The sequence below is a fragment of the Genypterus blacodes genome, unplaced genomic scaffold, assembly GCF_046128005.1.
Source record: "Genypterus blacodes isolate CSIRO-AG114 ecotype Tasmania unplaced genomic scaffold, CSIRO-AGI_Gbla_v1 ptg000131l_1, whole genome shotgun sequence".
Lineage (NCBI taxonomy): Eukaryota > Metazoa > Chordata > Actinopteri > Ophidiiformes > Ophidiidae > Genypterus > Genypterus blacodes.
The window spans coordinates 347,658-369,611 of record NW_027466933.1 but is presented as its reverse complement, the minus strand read 5'-3'; the positions used below and the strand labels follow the sequence as shown (position 1 = coordinate 369,611).

At 45.9% G+C, this 21,954-nt stretch overlaps 1 protein-coding gene across 4 annotated transcripts in view; it reads right to left on the bottom strand.

The window, feature by feature from the left end:
* kif1b (kinesin family member 1B) overlaps positions 1 to 21,954 on the bottom strand; it is a 51,025-nt gene that overhangs the window by 3,518 nt on the left and 25,553 nt on the right. For 2 of the 4 annotated variants that reach the window (XM_076163335.1, XM_076163336.1), the window contains exons 19-45: positions 21,710 to 21,890; positions 21,518 to 21,590; positions 13,843 to 13,948; positions 12,900 to 13,048; positions 11,848 to 12,026; positions 11,490 to 11,627; positions 8,880 to 8,998; positions 8,068 to 8,153; positions 7,748 to 7,877; positions 7,236 to 7,383; positions 6,711 to 6,801; positions 6,477 to 6,613; positions 6,339 to 6,394; positions 5,075 to 5,183; positions 4,477 to 4,543; positions 4,287 to 4,371; positions 3,646 to 3,751; positions 2,217 to 2,331; positions 1,964 to 2,097; positions 1,811 to 1,872; positions 1,578 to 1,723; positions 1,222 to 1,482; positions 1,065 to 1,136; positions 846 to 967; positions 594 to 746; positions 267 to 459; positions 53 to 171 (exon numbers count right to left, since the gene is read on the bottom strand). In XM_076163335.1, coding sequence (XP_076019450.1) covers positions 53 to 171; positions 267 to 459; positions 594 to 746; positions 846 to 967; positions 1,065 to 1,136; positions 1,222 to 1,482; positions 1,578 to 1,723; positions 1,811 to 1,872; positions 1,964 to 2,097; positions 2,217 to 2,331; positions 3,646 to 3,751; positions 4,287 to 4,371; positions 4,477 to 4,543; positions 5,075 to 5,183; positions 6,339 to 6,394; positions 6,477 to 6,613; positions 6,711 to 6,801; positions 7,236 to 7,383; positions 7,748 to 7,877; positions 8,068 to 8,153; positions 8,880 to 8,998; positions 11,490 to 11,627; positions 11,848 to 12,026; positions 12,900 to 13,048; positions 13,843 to 13,948; positions 21,518 to 21,590; positions 21,710 to 21,890 — 3,337 coding nt within the window. Of the gene's footprint in view, positions 1 to 52; positions 172 to 266; positions 460 to 593; positions 747 to 845; positions 968 to 1,064; positions 1,137 to 1,221; positions 1,483 to 1,577; positions 1,724 to 1,810; positions 1,873 to 1,963; positions 2,098 to 2,216; positions 2,332 to 3,645; positions 3,752 to 4,286; positions 4,372 to 4,476; positions 4,544 to 5,074; positions 5,184 to 6,338; positions 6,395 to 6,476; positions 6,614 to 6,710; positions 6,802 to 7,235; positions 7,384 to 7,747; positions 7,878 to 8,067; positions 8,154 to 8,879; positions 8,999 to 10,533; positions 10,786 to 11,489; positions 11,628 to 11,847; positions 12,027 to 12,899; positions 13,049 to 13,842; positions 13,949 to 15,495; positions 19,426 to 21,517; positions 21,591 to 21,709; positions 21,891 to 21,954 lie in introns of those variants that run through there. The other 2 variants (XM_076163339.1, XM_076163337.1) reach the window with 2 other exon arrangements.

Genomic DNA, 21,954 nt, shown 5'->3' with positions numbered 1-21,954 from the left:
TTGACGGGATCTGGTGTGTGTGTGTGTGTCTGTGTGTTTCTCTGTGCATTACCTTATCGTTCCTGCCAGCAGTGGGTTGAATGCGTACAGCCAGTCGTTCATGTCTTTGTCGTTGTTGGCCTGCAGGAGGATTCCTCTGTGTTTTGTGCACACGGCAAATGTGTTGGGAGTCTGGAAGAGAAATACAGAAGATATTTGGAACTTTCTTGTTGCTAAATGAGACATATAGCAGTGGTAGATCTATGCTGGTCTCCAGGGAGGTTCACCTTCAGCATGGCCTGCTGGTCTTCACTGTATTCCACCTGTGCAGTGGACAGGTTGAGGACGCCGCGCTCCACCGGGTCTTTGTCGTTGTTGTAGATGAAGACGTAGGGGCGGCGCACCACCACATAATGCTTCACCCACGAGTTGGATCGTGGCTCCATGAAGCTGAGAAAGCCTTTCTTCGACACCACAGACCTGATAAGGAGCCAGAGAGAGAGAAAGGTCGTTTTTGTGGAGAATTATGAGCTCAGGCTGGTTCCCTTGTGGTTGAAATCATCCTCAGGAGTTCAAATCAAACGTATCAAAGTATCGAACATGGCCGCTCTTACCCAGGCCGCATTTCCTCGATATCTGGCACCAGGTTAAGGAACTCGTTCTTCCCGGCTCGTGCCAGGTAGGAAGCCTCCAGGGTGGGAACCATGGGGAAGTTCTCGTAGTCTGAGCAGGCGGGGCTGGAGGCCCGGGAGCTGTTCTCTGGGGTCCTGAGGAACAAAACACTCCAGTCAATAACTGTAACCTACCAAAACGTGACGCGTCCCTGCTGACATTTAGAGAAGAGAGGGACTGAATGAACGTCTTACTTCTGGTCCATGGAGCCACAGCGGGAGTCCGACAGCGACGGGCAGGTGGAGGAGGGGGTGAGGGTGGCGCTGCTGAAGCTGGTCACCGACGGGTCGCGTCCCATGGGCGAGATGTCCGACAGCTGCGGAGGAAGGAGAAGCGAGAGAAACGCGTTAGAGGCTCAGCGGAGCTTCTGATGGCGCTGGTTTGTGGTTCATCAGGATGTTGTCTCTTCTCACCTTGCAGTCGCTGATGCTGTTGCACAGCTGATTGTACTCGCTGTTAAAGGTGTGTGTCAGGAGGCGCAGGCACTACAACAAACAAAAGACGGGTTCAGTGGTCAGAGCTCAGAAGGAGAAATCAGGCAGTTTGTGGCGGTTGGCGTCTGGCTCTCACCTTGGTGGCCAGCTCCTTCTCCCGGTCCACCAGGCTCTCGATGTCGGCCGAGTCGTAGCCGCTGCTCTCGCTGGGCGTGATGGCGCTTTCGAACGTGGTGCTGGAGATCTGAGAGGAGATGGATGTGGAGGTGGACAGGGTGCCCGAGCTCATGCTGGGCGACAGACACTCGCTCAGCGTCTTGGCGGTGGGCGCCGTTCCCACGGGAGCCGTTTCTCCCAGCTTCTCCCTCAGCAGGAGCAGGTGGCGAGTCTTCTCCACCTGGAAGAGGAAGAAACAGGCAGAATCAGGTTAGAATCATATAGAATAAAACTTTTTTCCCACTCTCTGCATGTATAGCAGGCATGAGCGCCAACCTCATGCAGCTGCTCCATTTTCTCCAGCTCCCATTGGTGCTCCAGGATGAGACTGTCTCCTCGGGGCCTCCAGCCTGCCAGGTTCTCCTCTCCACGCACATAAGCCACAGACGTATCCAGGACCTTCCTCCTCCTCCGCTGCATCCCTAAAAGATTGAAGAGGAGCAGCAGTGGGTTCACAGCTCGTGCTCCAACATTTATTTTGGTGGTATCTTAAAGTTTCAGTTGCTCACCTGGACTTCCTGTGTCGGACATCTTGCACAGGCTCAGCTCGTAGATGCCGGTGACACGATTACTGTGACAGAGAGCAGGAAATGTGAGTGTTTATGATTACATGGCAGAACCGGAACCGGATGTGATCCAGGTGGTCCGGTCTGAATCCTTACCAGTCGGGGGTCTTGGAGTATCCACTGCCAAAGAGGTTCCTGAGGGAACGGGGAGGGGAGATCTTTGCGTCTCGGGAGTAGAAGACCATGCAGATGTCTTTGGTAATGATGGCCGGCTGGATGCAGTGATCGAGCTGCAGAGAGGACACACACACACACGCACGCACATACACACACACACACTCAGCAGGTTAGCCAAGGTGACACACAGAAGGGAAAAGATAGGAAAAATATAAGAGCGCAGTTTGTTAACCTCCAGATATGCAGAAAGGGTCATGAAGATCTTCTCTCCATAGGGAGTGACGCGGTTGAGCAGGAGGGAGTTGTGCAGCGAGCTGTCCCACACCGCCTCAAAGCGGTAGAAGGTCCTGGAGAAGGGGAAGAAAAGAATCTTAAGGTCCAAAACAAATCAGATATAAACCTCAAACTGGGACTCAACGCAGCTAAAGTCTGTTAGCACTGCGATATAGATCAGCTTAACACTCAGTCAGTCCTCTGTCAGCGAGCCGTAGTGATGACAGGATGTGAGCAGACACACTTAGGTGAGACCTCCACACACAGACACACCAGCAGGGGCCCCTCTGGTTAACAGTGTGTTAAGAATGTGCCCAGAGTGTGGTATGTGTGTGTGACAGCCACCTGCTCCATGTGTGACAGCTCTGACACAGATAGAGACATCAGCCATATGTCAGATTACATGAGCAACCATAATGGAGGACGCAGAGAATGAGAGAAGGATGGATGGATGGAAGGAAAGCCTCTCCTAGATATCAACTTAAATGGCTGCCAGTCAGTCAGGTAACTCATCCTGTGCTGTTCCTATCTGTACCAGCAGGAGGCACTCTTACATGGCCAGACTGACACACACACACACACACACACACACACACACAGTCTGCCCTATCAGCGCCTCTGTGGCAGGACTCAGACTATAAACATCTCAAAGGAAGCAGTCATCTTAGGTAAATAGGTTTGGGTGGAGTGTTATTGTTTTTCCCACCTGTATTCTGACAAAAAGGATGAGATCGGTCATTATCAGGATCGCAAGACAGCGAAACATTCTACCGTCTTATATATGTAGCGTGGTTCTTCTTAGTTGTTCCTTAATGGCTGCAGAGGCTCGTCAGAATACGGGTGGGGAACAATAAAGCACCACTGTGGTTCACTAAGGTGGGAGGAGACTAACACTAAGGGAGGAGCATTTACACTTAAGTTTGCCCTTTTGTGTCCATCAGTAATTTGGAATTTAACATTTTCTTCTTCTTGATAGTTAATATTAATTGAAATAAAGGCAAACTTAATGCAAAATGCCGACAAAGTCAAGGAAATGAGACTGAATGCTACTGAAACGTCTCACTAGAGCTCTAAGTCTACTGAGAAGCATAAAGGTCTTTCAGAGAAGGAGCCTTATGTTCTCCAGTCGCTGGTACCTATCGATATCCTTATCAATAGAAAGCCTGAGCAAAATCAAAGAGTCCGGCCGCGGCAGGAGGAGAGAGAGTGCAGAGGAGAGAGAGGAGAGAGAGAAGCACAGAGAGTCAATGGAGCAAATTAACAGCAGTGAGATGGAAAACGATCATGCCATGGTTTTGTTATAATGAGCTTTCAGTAAAATATGGAGGCAAAAACACAGAAAAAGCTTTAAGGGACAGAGGAATGGACGGTGTGAGCGTTACGCCTACCTGTTGGAGTTGTGGGAGGACTTGATGTTCTTGGCTGAAATGATGTTGAGGGAGAGGACGGCGTCGGCGGCGCTGTCGTCCACCTCCGCCTTGCTCCTGACGCGACCTGTGGACAGAGAGGGGACAGAGCGGGGACAGAGCGGGGACAGAGCGGGGACAGGTGCCATCAACATCTCTGCTATGACAGGAGCTCAAACCCCTTAACTTAATGGAAAATAACATAACAAAAGGAATACAAAGTCCTGAATGTCTTTAACAACCATGAAGCGTTCAGGATCAAACGAGTGTGTGTTCATTCATAAGTCTCCATGTGTACCATAAATACGTCAGCAGATGAAAGTCTCAGATGTGAAATGTAATTATTTGGTCTCTGAGCTCCCAGCTCCAGTATAAACTGCTTAAAGAGAGACGAAGCTTGAGGAGAAGCAGACACAAAGAGCTCTAAATGCACAGACTGTGGAATCCGCAGTGTGTTTTCCTGTTATGTGCCGGCCCTGCAGTGCGAACGAGGACACAGTCATGCAGGAACACTCCGATGTCTCATAATCCCAGAGGGGGAGAGAGAGGGAGAGGGAGAGAGAGAGGGAGAGAGAGAGGGAGAGAGAGAGGGAGAGAGAGAGACAGAGAGAGGGAGCACTCACCCACAACCAGCTCACGAACGTCCTTCCAGTGGAGCTCGCTGCCTTTCTCGTGGATGAGAGTCACTGTGATCCTCCGCTGGATCCCCTGCAGCAGAGCACAAGCAGTTTAGGATTAAAAACAACACAACTCATTGGTCTAAAAGAAGGATTTAGCTTTTGTAGAGTAAACAGAGGAGCCGATGAAGGGTACCTGGTGCAGAAGGTAGGTGCCATGACACGGCAGAGCTCCACTGTGATCCACTACAGCAGGGATGTACCTGAAGGAGGGAGGCCATTAATGTAACAAGCATTTTAAAACCTCACATGTTCTTAATCTGTCCTTTTACAGTAATGGAACAGGTCAAGACCCAGACCAAGCATCTCCACAAGGTTTGATGCACATCCAAAATCTGCATCCACAAACATTGTATTTATTCTTAATGAGTGTTTCAGAGAGCAGTGAGTTGTTGTGTACAAAAACATCATCGTATGTAATTGGTATCCACAATTATAGATGTAAATAATTGCAGGGCCTGTAAGCGTCTGTGTACAATAATTATAACATTTGGTAATATTTAAATTGTTGTTCATTTTGGGCCTCTGGAGGAGACTCGCATGACGTCATTGAGGTTATATTGGTTACTCTCAAATTTGCCCAGAACAATATGTGAGGGTCAGATGAGGACTAAATGTCTGTGTGTGTGTGTGTGTGTGTGTGTGTGTGTGTGTGTGTGTGTGTGTGTGTGTGTGTGTGTGTGTGTGTGTGTGTGTGTGTGTGTGTGTGTGTGTGTGTGTGTGTGGACACTCACTCTCCTGTGGGCTCCAGCTCGCTGATCTCAAACCACACCAGCAGGTCGTACTTGCTCACACACTGTCCCAGGTTGGACTTGGTGATGGTGTTCAGCTTGGTGGCTGGAACTGACAAACAAACAAAGGAGTGAGACCAACAGGAAGCCGCCTTATTTTCAGAGGGGATAGGAGAGAAGTACATAGAGACAGACTGCTGGGCCTGACTACTGATTCATTAGCTTGTAAACAACGTCTAAAGATCAACACACAGAATCTACACACACTGAGATGCTAGCAGAGGCTAAAGCACAGATTATAGCAGCACGTCATCATGTTCCAGCTGGAGTGGCTTAATATCCCAGCTTCATTTCTACACACCTTCAGTTCTGTTGATATGGATGAAATGAACACGTTTTATTCCGCATGAACAGTAATTGGACTGCGGTCGAGCCTGAAAAGCCTTGAGCCCTCTGCATTCTGCCTTAGCGTATCAAAGCTACGCCTGCGATGCTTTGTGATTATGATGAATACCTAATTTAATTATACAGTTTAAGCTTCGGCTTACGCAGCAGATTTACCCAAAGGTGTGAGCTCAGGACGGGTCTGTAAGCTACAGGGGAGGAGAGTTGGACTGAGCCAAGAGGACCTCAGTGGACCTGCAGGTGAGTTGCGACGCACAAACCCAAAGGGGGAGTTTTTTATCTCGCTACAGCCTGCAGTCACTACAGCTACACCACAACAAAAGCACAGCACTGGTCTAACAGCTACCTAACAGATAGCATCTAATGTCTGCTGTGTACCGACCATGGTGCCTGGGCACGGTCAGCACCATGTCACAGAGCATGGGGAGGAAAGGGAAGTGAGAGGGCAGGTCGGCCTCGTCCTCCAGGCTGGCCACGGCGGTGGAGGCCAGAGCGTTGGCGTGCTCCGACAGCGTGTCCAGCACCTTGTCGTTCATGTAGCCGCTCACCAGGTAGCGGAGGAGCTCTATCTTACGGGTGTGGTCTGGAGTTTGCGATGAGCCGTGAGGTGCGAGTGAGTTTAAGAGAGAGTTTGAGGAGGACGAGTGAGGGATTTGGGGGTTTTTGGGTAAACACATTAGCAGGAGTGATGCATCGTGGGGGATGAAAAGAATCCAAAGGAAGCAGGAAATGAAAGAAAAATGGAAGGAAACATGAGGCATGCAAACAAAAACCACGACAGCCAGAAGAATGATGATGTAATGATGGTGAAAGGAGAAGCAGATCTTGTGTGTTTGCAGTGTAATAAACATGAAATCCTTACCGGGCTTAGACAGAGGCATGGGGATGGGGTAATACTTTCTGGATGGAGTTTGAGGACTGTAAGTAGAAACAAGTAAAGGAAATCAGATCCCAGCTGGGAAACTTCAGGGTTTAAGTCATCATTCAGCTCATAAAGTACCTGAAGTCCTGCACCATCCGGATCATGTCCTGCCCGTGGAGATGCAGAGGGTGCTGCTGGTAGTGACCGAACACTTCAAACACGATGGGTTTGGTCTTGATGTACTCAATAAACGACTCCGTCACCTCTACAGAAACCTGAAGCGAAGGACAAGAAATATGAATATGTTAAAAATACAGAGTGCACGTGCGTGTGCGTGTGTGAGCGTGCGTGCGTGTGTGTGTGTATACATACGTTCTGTACATGGTAAAAGCCCAGAGGAGCTCCTTTGCCGGCATTCTTCAGAGGCTCGGTGGAAAAGGCTTCATCATGACGATGCAGAAAACTAAGAAGGAAGGGAGGGCGTTTCAGAAAATGCTGCAGAAAAACTTATTTGAAATGAATTCAGAGGATTTATCTGATCGCTCGTCACAGAACGCTTTTTGAATTTTTGTCGAGCTCAACATAAAGAGAGGCTCGTGTCAATAGAGCTTTACACTGCAATTTGATTGTGTTTATTGTGAGTGAACTGACAATGAACACACTGAAATCCATTTCTTTCGATTTCCAGTCATTGTTTTCCTCGTTCTTGCTCCTAATTTTATTTTTTAATGATCAAATAGGAAATTAAGCGCTTCCTAAAATGAATGACTTTTTTTTCTTTACATTTTAAAGACACATTTCTCAAATTCAACCCTCTTTAAGGCCTTTTGGTGAGTAAATGAATTAACTTCCATGTAAAATAGCAAAAATCCCTTCAGACGATTGTTGTGAGCTTACTTGAACTGGCAGAAGATGTCGGCGTATTCAGGTGGGACGCCGCTGGCCTGGAGCACCGTCACACGGAACGTGAAGATGCTGCCGACCTCCAGCTGACCTGCCAGACCTTCGCCGTGACTCAGTTTGTTCTCATTCTCCAGCTTCAAGTCTGCGGGAGACAGGAGGAGAAGCTCAGGATTTTTCCATTGTGTTCTAATGGAAATCACCTGATGCTGCGGCTGTGCAATGGGATCTGCATATGAATGAAGTCTCAGCTCTACAAAACACAATCAACTCTGGCTCCTGCACGTTTCTGAGCTCACCCATCTAACCTTTTGATACATTCCTTCACAATAAAAGCACATTCCTTCACAATAAAAGCACAAACAGCAGCATCGGCCTCATTTCCATAACTAAACCTGCTCCGTCCCCCGTATCATTCTGCCTTAAGTCCTCCTTTACGTCAGACTCGACCATCTGCCAGCCGAGGTTGAATATTTACGAGCGCAGAGGTGAGGGTCTGAGAGACGTACCCATGTCGCTGATTCTGTTGATCTCCTCTGAGGGTGTGATGACCTCTGAACTCTGACCCTGGCCCTCTACAATGCGCAGCTCTTCCAGGGACAAGCCGGAGCGGGTCATCACGGTGGAGGGGAAGTCGTTCTGATTGGACGAGGAGAGGCAGAGGGATGAAGAGGAGGCACACATTAGCATTTAGTTAGTAGAGGGAGAATAAAAAGAAGATGTTGCCTATAAAAAAGCAACAAAACACAATTTCTTTTGTGTGTCGATTACAAACACACACAGAAATGTCTCAGAGGTTGAATCTACCTTCATCTGAGTCGGGGCTCACCTTTCTGAAGTATTCATCATCAAAGGAGATCTTGGCGGTTCCTGACTGTCTCACTCCCGACCCATAGTCTGGAGCCTCTTCGTCAGCTGCAGATACACAAACATCCTCTCATCAGATCACAGACACAAACTGTCACAACAGATACAAATGAAAACAAAGATATCCCAGAGGAGTTCCATCTTTGCGGCAAGAACAAGTGGCTTTCCAGCATTTTAAGAGCCCTTACATTTAATCTGGTTATGAGGTAGTTTGATTGAATATTAGCTGAGAGCTGTGTCGCAGAATAATCATATTCAATATTTGATTGCCTTGTCAATGACGCTGTACAAACCCAAGCCATAGGACACAACATGTTACAGGTAGAATTAAAAAGGAATTTAAAGTGACAGGTAGTTTACTAAAGCATTCAGTTTAGAGTGGACAGAGGACCCGAATGTACACATCCTTTACTGGGAGTGCAAAGTGCTCGTCTCTTTGACAAGCCAACAGAATGTGGATGTGCACCATTGAATGTAAGAAGAAGAAGAAGAAGAAGAAGAAGAAGAAGAAGACGGGCTGCGAAGGCTCGGCCGTTTGATAAGTGACACAGAGGCAGGAGCAACAAGAGGAAGGTCAAAGTCCCTGATCCGAGAAAAAAAGAACTCTATCGGATGTTTCCTCTCTTGATTGGCAGAGGAGACGAGCTGTGATTTCTTAAACACGATTATAAACACATCACACAAATCAGACACAGGAGGGATGAAACCTTTTGCGTGAGGGGAATCAGAAATCTTCCCCCGATGACGCTGCCGACTCCAGAATGAATCACTCACCGGCTATGGCCTGGACCCCCACACGCAGGAAACCACGCACCTCACCCTTCTCTGTTACCACGGCAACGCGGTGAACCAGCGGCACAGGGTACAGCAGGTTGCTCAGGTACACAAAAGCTCTGTGAGGGGAAAAAAAAGGATCAGAGAAATATGAAAACCTGGCAACAGCTGCTGCAGTGGAGCTGGAGAGGAAAAACAACAGATTTCTGATTGTTAACAATGTTTGGTTGTTCTATTCCATTAGAAGCAAATGAGACGTGTACAGAAACACATGGAGACAGTTTCCTGATAGCTGTGATGTTTCTACAGAGACATGTAGAAAGCATCTGCTACCAGCGTCACACACACACATATGGAATAATGGCAATAACACACTGTACACAATTAGTGACAAAGTGTTAGAGGATCAGCATCACATAAAACAAGAACATAAAACAGCACATACTTAAAGGCATCCAAATTCAAAAGGAGCTTAAACCAGACGCTTAATAGACTGTGACGGTGACGAGGTGATGACAGTGTGACGGAGGTGCTGCAGTAAAGACTGAGAGAAAAAAAAAGTGTTTATTGTGTTTTGGTACAGCACACACACTCACGCTGACATTTGGCTTTGTTGTCGCTTGATTTGCTGCGGCCCATAGTGACCTACTCTTTCTCTCCCTCTAACCCTCAGCGCCTCCACACCCCCGCGCTCGTTTGCTCCCCGCTATTCAGGGAAGAACCCAAGGCCGAGGTGGAGGAGAGGTATCAATCTGCGCCATCGCGATGACGCATGTGTGTGAGCTACGGCTGAGCTGCAGAGAGTCTGGCTGGCTTCACGCCCACATCTACCTGCCTGTCCGTCTGATTCTGAGAGGGGAGCGTGCCGTGTTTATCACCGAGCCGCGATGTTTACGATACAGAAGCTTCCTCCAGCCTGGAAGGAAGCGAGGTGGGCAGCGGGTTTTAAAGGAATAAGCAGGATAATTCAGTATTCTATGTAAACAAAAGAAATGGGGTTTAACCAGCAAAAATACAAATGAACGGCAATATGAGCGAATACACACAGATGGGGAGTTAATACAGTCAGCACTGTGGCGATGGTGGGGGGGTGGAAGGGGGGAGAGAGGGTGAGACATCACGCTGGGAGGAGGCGGAGAGAAAAAGGAATGGTGGCTTTTCAATTTGTTTTTACAGCTATTGATTCTAAACTACCCAAAGCCGGCCTGTGCTCACAGATTTGTGACTAATCGCATTAAATTCAGAACAGGCTTTCAGTCTGTCCCTGCAAAGCTGCAATATAAAGAATCTGATGAGGATATTATTCAAGCAAGGGAGATTTTGGTGATAATTACAGAGCGACACAAGCGTCTCTCTGAGCCTGAAAGCACCGCTGCCTTTCATGACTCATTCACCCCCAATGCACATGATGTTCTGTAATAGAAGAGTTAATAAAGATGAGGCCTGAGTGTGTAGAGTCTCTGTCCTGCCCTCTATTTCAACAGTTACACTTGAAACAACGTGAATACATCTGCTAGTCCTAATATGTGTTTTTGGCATTATTGTTTTTTGTTTTTTAGCTCTAAATAACCTAAAAAAAGCCCACAGAACCAAGCCAGCACCCCTTCACCCTCCTCTCCCCGTGTGGAGGACGTGGAGATGCCTGATCACCAACCTTCCCACCAGGATGAACCAGGGGGAGCGGTCGTAGAAGGGGTCCTGGCCGTCGCTGAAGATGTCCGAGCCTTCCTCAGTGCCGGCGTCCGAGCTGGTGTCGTCCACGAAGGCCTCGTCGTCAATCAGGTCGGACATCTCGCTCTGGCGCTCATCGGCCAGCTCGGTGATCTCCGAGTCGGTGGTGGAGAAGGTGGGCGAGGGCGTGCGGTCGGCCAGGTGCTCGTTGACGCAACCGTGGAAGATGGGGGCGCTGAAGGGGCGGGGGTGGGAAGTTTGGGAAGGTTGCCAAGTAAAGGTAACGGTACAGGTAAGGTATAGATCAGAGGTATAAGTTTTTTCTTACTGGGTAGCTTACTTTACACAGGCATGTAACATAAACATTGATTTATAAGTAATCAACAATCAATATGAACAACAAATGTAGCTGAAGGCGATCAATGCAGAAGGCTTTTGTTTGTTATTGACCAGAAACTGATGACATCAACACAAGGAAGATATTAATAGGGTGAAATGAAAATAAACAAAACAAAATAAAAAAAACTCCAAACTGATAAGTGACATGAAATCAAAAGAAAATAAATGAAATCACAAATGAAACAAACTAAAAAACATCATTTCATGCCAAAGAAATATACAAATAAGATAAAAAAAAAAGAAAACATGATATATTATGTGTTAAATCATTCATACAGCTCGGCTCTAATGACAGGAAATGAAACAATAAAAGCATCGAACCATGACATGAATAATGGAACGGAAAGCAAATCAACAGACAGAATCTGAATAAAGTGACGAAAGCAAAACCAGACAGACCAGAGAAAACAAATATACATTCCTGCATGGTGTGTGTGTGTGTGTGTGTGTGTGTGTGTGTGTGTGTGTGTGTGTGTGTGTGTGTGTGTGTGTGTGTGTGTGTGTGTGTGTGTGTGTGTTTCCCTTGTTACGTTTACATACCTGCCCACCAGTTTGAACCAATGGAAGCGGTCGTAGAAGGGGTCACTTCCTGTCAGAGCGCCCTCCTCGTCCTCCTGGTTGGAGGAGGCCATCTCTCCTGCGCGGTCGTACATCTCTCTCATCTGCTCCAGCCTCTGCCTGTAAATGACGACACAACGCACTTAACATTAATGAGACGCAGGGAGAATACGGGCTCGTCTAATGGCCAGAGGCGCTGACATGTGTGGAAATAAGATGTGATGTACAGATATGTGGGTAAAGCGACGCTCCGATCTGCCGCTGGAGCCGAGTCAACACTGTAAATCTGAAACAAATCTAATTAAAACAGGACTATCTTATGTTGTGGTATGGGAATTACTTGAGTTTCTCCAGGGACCAGTAGTGTGTGGCTCCGTTCTTCAGATCCTGGACCTCTACGGCCACCACGGTGCGTGGGAAAGGCCTGGCGTCTCGCTCCTTCTCCGGCTCCGGTGGCAGGAGCTCGGGAGGCAGCGGCGAGTACAGAGTGTCTGTCAGCAAGACAAACTGGAACTGGACCTGGAGAGAGGAGAGCGCAGAGCGGAGGCCTTAATCACTGCAGACAGATCGCCCATGTGTGTGTGAGGGAACACAGATCCATACTGGTCTCCACCTTTGTGCCGTCGTCAGTCCGGTATCAGCTGGAGGCAATATGCTAAACCACCGGGTAACACTGGGAGCAGGAGCAGATTAAGACTCAGCCTGGAGACGTCTCTGTGATGAATGTTGCATCTCCAGGATCAATCACGTGCGCCTAAGACCCGACGTGCTAAACCAAATATAAATATAAATCACCCCTCCCCCCTCCGCTGATGGACGGCCGGCTTACAGCAAACCTAGAAAAGGCTCAGCGTCTGATTTATAGGCGATTGATTTCTTTTCTGCTTCAGAATAAGCGACCAAGCGAGCTACTGATGATTTACCGTCTCAAACATCTGCTCAGAGTTACTGTACACATCCCCTTAATTAAAGCACCAGCATCAGCCTGAGCCGGAGAGGAATCTTAATCAACCTTGCGGTGTCCTTCATGACATCATCACGTGGCTTTGTGTGGCGTTGGAATCCGGTCAGTACGTCAAGCAATGTCGTCATGGTGCTTTACAGTCAATCAGAATATCTGTCAGGATGACGCATCGCAACAAGAGACACTCCACAAGAGAGATCTCATTTTGTGTGTGTCTCAATCTGAGGCTCTATGTTCATATTACAGACTCCAAGTGGCTGAAATCCATGGGGGCGAATCAAATGCATTTTGCTTTAAGTCTTAAGAGTTAAGTCCGCATATTAGAAGAAAACAAATGCTCTCTAGGCTTTTCAGGGCTTGTAGTTTGTCTGAATGGTATTTTCCACTTAAAGGTCTCAGTAGATGAACTGAAATGTCACCGTGGTTACCTTCTTCTTCAGCTCCACACTAATGGCGTTGGCCTCCTTCAGGTAGACGGCGTTCCCCCACAGCTGATCTCGGAGGGAGGTGAACTGATGGTACCTCCACTTCCTGAAGGCCCACTGAGCCAGCTCGAACTCATGCCGAGTCCACGGCACTGCGAGGGCCACACGCAGAGCTCAGGTTAATATGGGGCGCGCACACACACACACACACACACACACACACACACACACACACACACACACACACACACACACACACACACACACACACACACACACACACACACACACACACACACACACACACACACACACACACACACACACACACACACACACACACACACACACTTACAAATCACACTTGTACGTTACTGCTGACACGTTTTAAAAACAAAGGACTAGAACCTAATCGAGGTCATTTCACAAATAAATAATGAATCAAATTTCAATGTAAACATGATGAAACTGTACAATGTGACAAAATGGGCCTTTATAGGGGTTTTATATTTTGTTTAGGTTCTCAAGTGTCTGCTGTGTCCTTGAATGTACCACAGAATGAAATGAGGACATCTTAGAATAAACTTTGGAAAGTTGTCAGCAGTAATTTACGCACAATTTGTAACTGCAAGTGCCAGCATGGTCCTTTAAAGAGGTTTGTTTATCTTTCATTAGTACTGTGGCATTAAAGTGAATGTTAATCACCTGCTTGTTCCTGATACATAATTAGTATGGAAATATTAAAAATGTGTCCATTAATTTGAATGAGGTTGATATTACGTCTTGTTTATGAAAGAGAAAGTACGACTGTATACGCACATCCAAGTAGTTTAGGCTCTGGACAGAGAATTTGGAGCAAAAGAAAGAAGGTGAATTCTTCTGGTTTAGTTCAGACGACAAATTATCTGCAGGACACAATTGTTGGCTAAAGTTACACAGTACACACCCTCTTCCTCCTCTTCTTCCTCCTCCTCTTCTTCATCTGGGGTCTCGGCCACGAGCGAGCGGGTCTCCACCTGTTTCTGAAGTTCTTGCAACTTGCTCTCGTAAGCCTGGACACCGACACACAGGAGAGAGAGGAGAGAGAAGACGGACAAGCTGCCCATCAGCCACGACTACAGCAGGTCCAGGTAGCAGCAACATCAACACCAGACTTAGATCTCTACGATAAAGAAAGCCTAGTGGAGACTTTGGTCACCATGACAACGTCAAAAGATGCAGGGTTACAACTGAGCCTAAGTGGGAACAAGTGAGTGATGTTGGTTCTTAGACAACAAAGCTTGAGACTCTCCTGGATTTTTTTATGCAAATCGACATTACACAATCAAAAATCAAAACCTGTCTGTCCACTGTAAGAACTGCCTGATCAACCAGACTGTAAAAATAATGGAAAATGTGATTCGGCAGCAATGAGGAACAGCGAGTAACCTCAAACGTTTAGCCACAGCAGCGACTGAAAGGCCGACTTGTCGTCTTTTGTAATGTGGTTTTGAAAGTGCGGTTTGAGTTTGACAGCTTTAACAAACAGCATCATACAATCTGAGACAAATGGGGCAGGATGGAAATGGAGAGGTGCTGGTACAGGCTGAGTCAAGTGTAATCCAATGAGGGGCGCCATCAGTGCAGGACAGGCTGTGGTCCCGATGACCTCATCCTGTTTGTTCACTGTCTTCTGGGAAGACAATGCTGCCTTTTCATCTGTCCATGACCTCCTCCTCCCTGCCGCCAGCCCACCACAGGCCAAGAGAGAGCCAGTGACAAAGCTGCAGCTCAATGCTCCGACCCAAACAACCTTCAGAAACGCAGCCAGAGAAACTGTACTGTGTGGAAGTCTGCTACTAAATGATTTCCATGACCGATTTATATATGAAGCATTTGTTCAAGTATATCAAATATATATAAAACTTTCCCTGTCGTCTTTAAAATGTCTAACTAACTAATCAACCGTCACAAATAGTAGATTCTGTAAAATGTTTAACAATCTACAACCTGTAAAAATGTGACCCTTTTGTTCATAAATGACCAAACAACAGATTCAAACTATTCAGATGTTTGAGGATGAAATGAAGCCAATGAATGCCTGAAAAATTATGATGAAAAAAAAAATGTGGATAAAAGCAAAATCAACTGTCATTCCCATTAGGCGCTCAAAGCTAAATCGCTCCCTATTTCTCATCTGGTGCACGATTCCTGTTCACGAGTCCAGTTTCTACATGGAAAACTGTTGCCACATACCCCCAAGTATATTGATCAATGTCAGAAATGGTAGCCGGCAAGTTATAGTTTGCTAAAAATATCCCAATGCGATGCTTCCTCTGTTCAAGACAGGAGAGGTGTGAATTTCAGGTAGGCGACACTATATTTGTCAGCGGTGACACAAAACCGTGACTATTAGCCGGCGTCTGCTACCTGTGTGTTTTCAGTTTTCCTTGTCGGGGATATCACATGACAACTCTGCATCTTTATCCCCCTTGTGTCGATGCAGAGAACGGATTCTAACTTCTATTCTTCTTCTTAAGTCTCAGCTTGTAAAGCACTTAAAAATCCTCTTCTCTGAATGGTGCAACATAAATAAACGTGCGTGCATTCGGAGCAGGTCATTTTATTTCAGTCATACTTTGAAAATAGATTTCCAGCAACACAGGGCTTCAATATATTCTTCTATATTTGACACCTGTGAACAACACAGCTGAAACAGTTACTGTATGTTTGCACAGAGTGCTTGATTAAGGAGCATCACAACTTGGTACACAGCCACAATGAGGCACTTGATAGAAGACGTACACCACAAACTTGAAATGAGGCCTAACACAGACACACACAGTATGTACTGTATATTTGAACAGAAGGGTAAACTGTACATTGTCTGTTTGATGTTGCATTCTTTCCAGCTTACCTGGTAGCTGTCAGCACCAGTGTATACGTTAAATAACATTCTTTAATGGAGCGTGAAGAAGTGTAAGCCGATGCATGCAGAGATAGTCGTAAAGATTGGAGAGGCTAGACTTACATGTTTCATTTGGTTTGTGTTACAGCATTATAAGGCAGAATATACAGAATACTGTTAAAACCTAGGAAGGACGAAAGGCAGAATACTATTTCATCGTCCTCAAAGTAATCTTGAGACACAGTTAGAGCCATTAGTGTCTCTAAAATGGTCTGAAGGCCATCTGGTAATGAAATGTAAAAATCTGAGGCTTCTTTTAAAGCTTAGAGAGCTGCGAGAAAAGAGAAAGGCAGACTCGCTGCTCTTTCAAATAAACAACTGCTTCATAGATGCAAAAAAAAGCCGACATTGATGTTTCATAGAGCATCAATCTGATTCATCTATCATGCATATGTGGCGTCGAATGCAGCCAAAGCAAGGCGGTCATCAATATCTCATTTCACATGGATACTTCTCCCAAACAACATTATGCAAACACTCCAAGGCTTTGTCTTCTCCCTGACATTTTTAAAGGCGAGTCTTTTGGGAACCATGACAACACCCTGTTAGACATCCACCCCTCAGAGACTCTGTACTCTGTGCTTACTCAGTGAAGCACAAACTCAAAATGTAATCTTAAAACCACAGGAAATGGAAATCAGAGCTCCGACCTCGATGTGGGGTTTCCATAACAGAATGATTGGAGGCATTCTGGATTACTTTGAGCGCAGACGGGGCTTAATTTCATTTATTAATGATAATTTTAAAATGTAACCCAGCTTTAGGTAAGAGGCTTTTCATGTACTCCAGGATTTCTGGTATAAAGTATCAAGTAATTAATGATACACACACATTAAAGAGGATATGTGGTTAAGGCAGTTAAAATACGTTTCTTTCTAGATTTGAGTAACTTATTGCTCAACATTCCATACTCATCATTATACAGCTTATCTGTGACTTGAAAGAGTGCAAAATACTGTAATGTTAGTGGCAGTCACATAACTGAAAGAAAACTCAATAAAAACACCTTTCCAATAAAAACTAAGTTTGGAGTCAAGCAATGAAGTGGTTTGATTGATTTAAAAACAGGATACATGCGAGTAAATAAGTATTTTACTGCTAAAGAGTAAGTTTTAGTTAGAAATGATAAGTAGATTTCTTTTGTAAACATGAGCCAATTAAGAAAATCGGATCAATAGGAAGGGAAAGGAAATACTGAGGTGTAAATGAAGGGTTAATGTTGAAAGAACCAAAAGGCACTTTTTAACAGTCCACTGTCTGAGCACTGTCCTTCATGTTTCATTCAAAAGGTGGTCAGTCACCCAGTGGACCAGTGCATGAAGTTAAGTCACAGTTAATGCTGAGATGTCACACAGAGTGAGTGATGGCTCCATCCAAGGATCTGGACCAGTTTACATTTAGAGACAAATTTACCACAGGAAAAGGTTAAACTGTAAAGATTCTTTCCCCTCCCAACAACTCAACCTCTGGATGATAAAGAGAAATAACTGCAGGATGATTTCAGTCCTTATTTTGGATGACAGATGAGGCGGTGGGCACCTAAACGTTTTGATGTAGTGGTGGATAAAACATTCATGATGAATCAATACTAAAACGGCAAAGACGTCAAATTCAAAAACCCAACAGTGAGGATGTTTTGGCAAATCAAAGCATGATTGATGAACTGTCACACAAACTGAAGAAATGTACAGAGAAGTCCCCGTCTCCTTCTGAGAGACAGTCCCCCGTCCCCCTCATCTGTTGGCTTGGATTCCTTATGACAGCGCTCCCAATGCAAGAGGCGACAGAGCAGAGCACACAAAGCAGCACAGTGGTAACACGGCATAGATTATGCTGAAGATAAAATGTCTCTTTATAGTACATACAATTCGAATTTGGATCAACCAATAACACTGTTCAAGTGCAAAAGTCACAGTTTTAGCTGTCGGACTCAGAATTCTGAGCTGAGTTGTGATCTGTAATGTGTTTGCCTATTAAAAGTGTATCAAAGTCTCATCCCACACGTCCCACTCAGACTGTCGTCTCTCTGTTGGCTTTGAGGTTCGGAGCAGACATTTGCCTGCGCATCCTTGGTGGCGCCTGAAAGTTGATTGGATGGTTTGCTTGGTCAGTGTGATGGTACTGTTGGTAACTATTGAAGCTGGCGTTTGAATACTGCATGCTATTATAGTGGTAGGGCTGTTGTTGTTGTTGTTGTTGGTGGTAGTGTTGTTGTTGTTGTTGCGGGTGTGGCTGGAGATGTGGTGGGTAGTTCTGATAGTGGCGGGGCTGGTAGAACGACTGTGAATGCCTCCTGTTGGATTCGGCGTGCTGCAGTGACTCCATGGAGCCAGACGGCCGCTGGCGGTGATTGAAAGAGTTGCTGCGGACTCGCTCGTGGGGCTGCTGGTGATGGCTGTTCCTGTAGTTGTGCCTGTGGCCCTGGCTCAGACTTTGCTCCAAGTCTTTGCTTCTGTACTGGACAGGTGGGCTTGGCAAGGGAGGTGTAACGTGAACCGAGGCAGCCATTTTCTCCTCACATTGAAGATGTTCCCCGGCCTGACTTTCTCCCTCCTCTTCCTCTACAGCTTCTTTGGGCACCTTAAGCTCAACTACCCTCTCATCTGTGATAATGATGTGGGTACCAGGGCTCCACGAGTTGCGGTGTTTAGGGTTACTTTTGAAGGGGAAGCGTAGCTTGCGGTCTTCTGGGGGTATAAAGCGATGGGGCCCTGTGTGCCTGCGGAGCTGCTTGGAGATCTCTTGTTGTTGAAGGTTCTTGAGGCGTTGCTGCTCTTGACGCATCCAGCGCATGTGGCCTCGTTTGAGGGTGGAGTCATCTCCTGCGCCTTGGCCTGTTTGTAAATCTCCTTCTTCCTCATCGGGTCTCTCGGGCACAGGAGGTTTTCCTTCACATGGTGGGGGGGGTTGGGCGGCGGGTGGGGGGGGTTGGGCGGCGATAACAGGCGGCTTTTCTTGGCCTTCCGGGGTGATCAACGGAAGGACCTTCTCCATTTTGACCATCTTGTGCCTGAGAACCCGAATCTCCTCGTCCTTCATGTTATTCTGTTTCTTCACCTCGTGCAGGATGTCCTCCAGCTTGTCGATATGCACCTTTAGTTCATCCATCACAACCCCCCCTACTCGGGTCCCATTGGTAATGACGTCTTCAATGCGCTCATCACCGACGCCCACAGTGTCCCAGACATCCCGAGCCACCGCCCTCCACGAGTCCCGCTCATTGGGGTCCTTCTTACTGTAGCTTGCACACAGCTCCTTCATCTTTACGATGGCTAGTGCCTCAATTTCCTGCCGAGTATGGCGGAAGTCATTGAGTGCTACTTCATAACAGATTTCCTTGACCGCCTGGATCTTCAGGTCTGAGATGGTCACCCATTTGGAGTCCTTGGTGATGCGGCGGCGTTGAGGGACCTGGTACATTTTAACCGGCTCTCTTCTCTTCCCACTGCTGGGTAATCCACACTTTTTCACTATAGTCTGTAGCTTGCTGGGGGGCAGCTTTTCCCTCAAGGAAGTGATCAGTCTCCAGCTCTCTTCACAAGACCTCTTATCTGAGTCATCCCCACTATCAGAGTCGCCGTCCTTGAGAAAACAACAAAAGGAAACAAACGGAATGGTTCCCAAAAAAAGGAGAAATTACAATGGGAAATAAAAGAGAGAATGAAAGGATGGCTTTTAAAAAGGATGACTAAAAGGTATGAATATGCAACATGGGAACTCTTAACTAACAGTCAATGTGCAGCAGCAGTAAAGTATTCAAGAGCCAGCACATCATTTGGATGTTCAGAAATTTGAGTCTTAAGACGTTAACCAAGGATGACAATCAAGTAAAATAAGGTTTTCGAAATATTTGCATACATCGTTACTGTACAGGATGTATGACAACATGCAATATCATTCACAGAATATTTCAAAATAAAATGGTAGGAACAATAGAATAAATGAAAATCTGAACGACGGTGGCTTCCATTGACTTTCTTATCATCGTGCCTCGTCTATGAAATGGTGACAGTGGTATGAATATGGATGAATTTCTTAAAAATGGGGATATTAGCCTCAACAATATTGTTCCCAATGTTGCATATTGGTATTAAAAGTAAAGGAAAAGCATGTATCATGATTAGAAAAAAAATGTCAACAGAACAGAAGGTGGATGTAGATTGGAGCACTTGTGTCTCGTTTTGGGATTATCCTCTTCGTAATTCAAAATTTGGAGATTTTTGGAGAGCTGGATTCCAAACATGCAACAACGACATGCGTGTAGATTTTTGGAGCTTTCCCCCCTTTAAGTCCAGAAGGTTTGAGTGGCTTTAGTATTAGCGGTGAGTTAGAAGACAGAGTGTTCTTGCAGTTGATCAGAAAGCCAGTACAGAGAGGACAGGCAGAGAAGTGAGACGTGTGTTAATCCACTACAAGAAAGATGTTAGTTGGAAAAAAAAAATGCAGTTTCTCATTTTTTGTAGACAAAACATTACAGATCACAACCAGGTACAGATAGTTCAGGGTCTTGTGTATGACGCTGTATCTGAGTAGAATTGGACGTGTTGTCACTGGGAGTGTGAAACCTACGGCTGTAGCTCTCTGCACGTAAAAACCACCAGAGTATGGGAAAAAGGTCTGTGATTCACTGATTCAATTGCGAGCTGTGATAATTCTTGTGGAGCCCGTGCCCTCAGGGTGTGCTACACAGATACCGTGTAGGCTAAGCAAAGGGAGGTAGCCAAAGAAGTCAATGAGAAACCACATTGTCACTATCTGTCAAAAAACTACAGCGGAAGATTTGTTTGTTATTACAATGCATTGAACGAGCCGGCAACTGCATTGGAGAGATAAGAACTCAGGACAAAACAGAGCAAGGAAACTAGAGAAGAAGTCTAAACCAAGCAAATCAACAGCCACCTCAAAGTAGACCGAGCTCAACAGCAAACACTGCAACTTTAGTGCAGAACCAGTACTGAAGGAGTTAAGAAAACATGCTATTAACATGAACCATGCAAAAGCAGCGTCACTTTCCAAAACACAAAGCTACGACTTTTGACACCGATGAGGAACAATCAGCTTTAAAAATCGGTTTTGATCTTTTAAACCCAATCAACATTCGCTACAGAGTTGCTGTTTTGCAAGATTCAGTTCCACTCTAAAGGATACAAGAAAGTGAAAACAGGGATTTTGGAAAAGGGGAAAGCTTTACAATCTAATTCTCACTGAATCAAATTGCTGGACAAAAATCTGTTAAATTTCAGTCAAATCAAGAGGAAGGCAGGTAAAAAAAAGCTCATCTGACCCAACCGGAGAAAAAGTAGATTTTCTTTTTTAAGTTCCATGCAAGAGAAACACACATGCTCTAGCCACACACACACACATCTCAAAAGTGTCAGAGCTCAGAGTGAAAATTAGTATAGTCAGACTGAAAACTGAACCAAACTAGCACTCCGGCCTAACATGTTAACTTTCTATCACACTTACACAGAAATCCTGAAGTACATTATACATCCAAACTACCAGGACATATTGTTGTATAAGTGTGATAAAGTTACTTCATAAATGCTTCTTTCTAGCTTCTATTAAACCCATTTCTGCAGATATTACAGACCTGTCACATTTCTAAAGCCACCAGCAGACTAAATCAGTACATTTCCCCAAAGTGGGTTTGATTGGTAAAGCCTGTACTCACCAGTCTCTGTTGTTCCAGAAGTTGGTCTGCTTCTTCCTTCTCCTTTTTGTACAAGATCTCCATCTCAGTCAGCCTAAGTGAATCAGCAAAATGTACGGTGAAATACACAACAAGCCACGTGTGAAACCTCACGTTATCAGACAACGGGCTCCTTTAAACGTTCATATAAAGCAAACAGGCTGGATTCCGTACCGTTTCTCCATCTCCTGCTTCATGTCGATGCCTTGCTTCTCCAGCAGCTCTCTCTGGGCAAAGGTCCAGTCCACCGGCTCCACGGGGGTTTCGGCCGATGGCGTCTTCTCCCTTTCGGCTCTTGCCTGTTCTGGGTGGTTGAAGCGAAACACGTGGTTCTTTCCCATGATGATGCGGTTGCCTGAAAGGAACACGCGTGATAATAAACATGTTAGGCAAGAAACTAATGAATGTTCTGTGTGTTC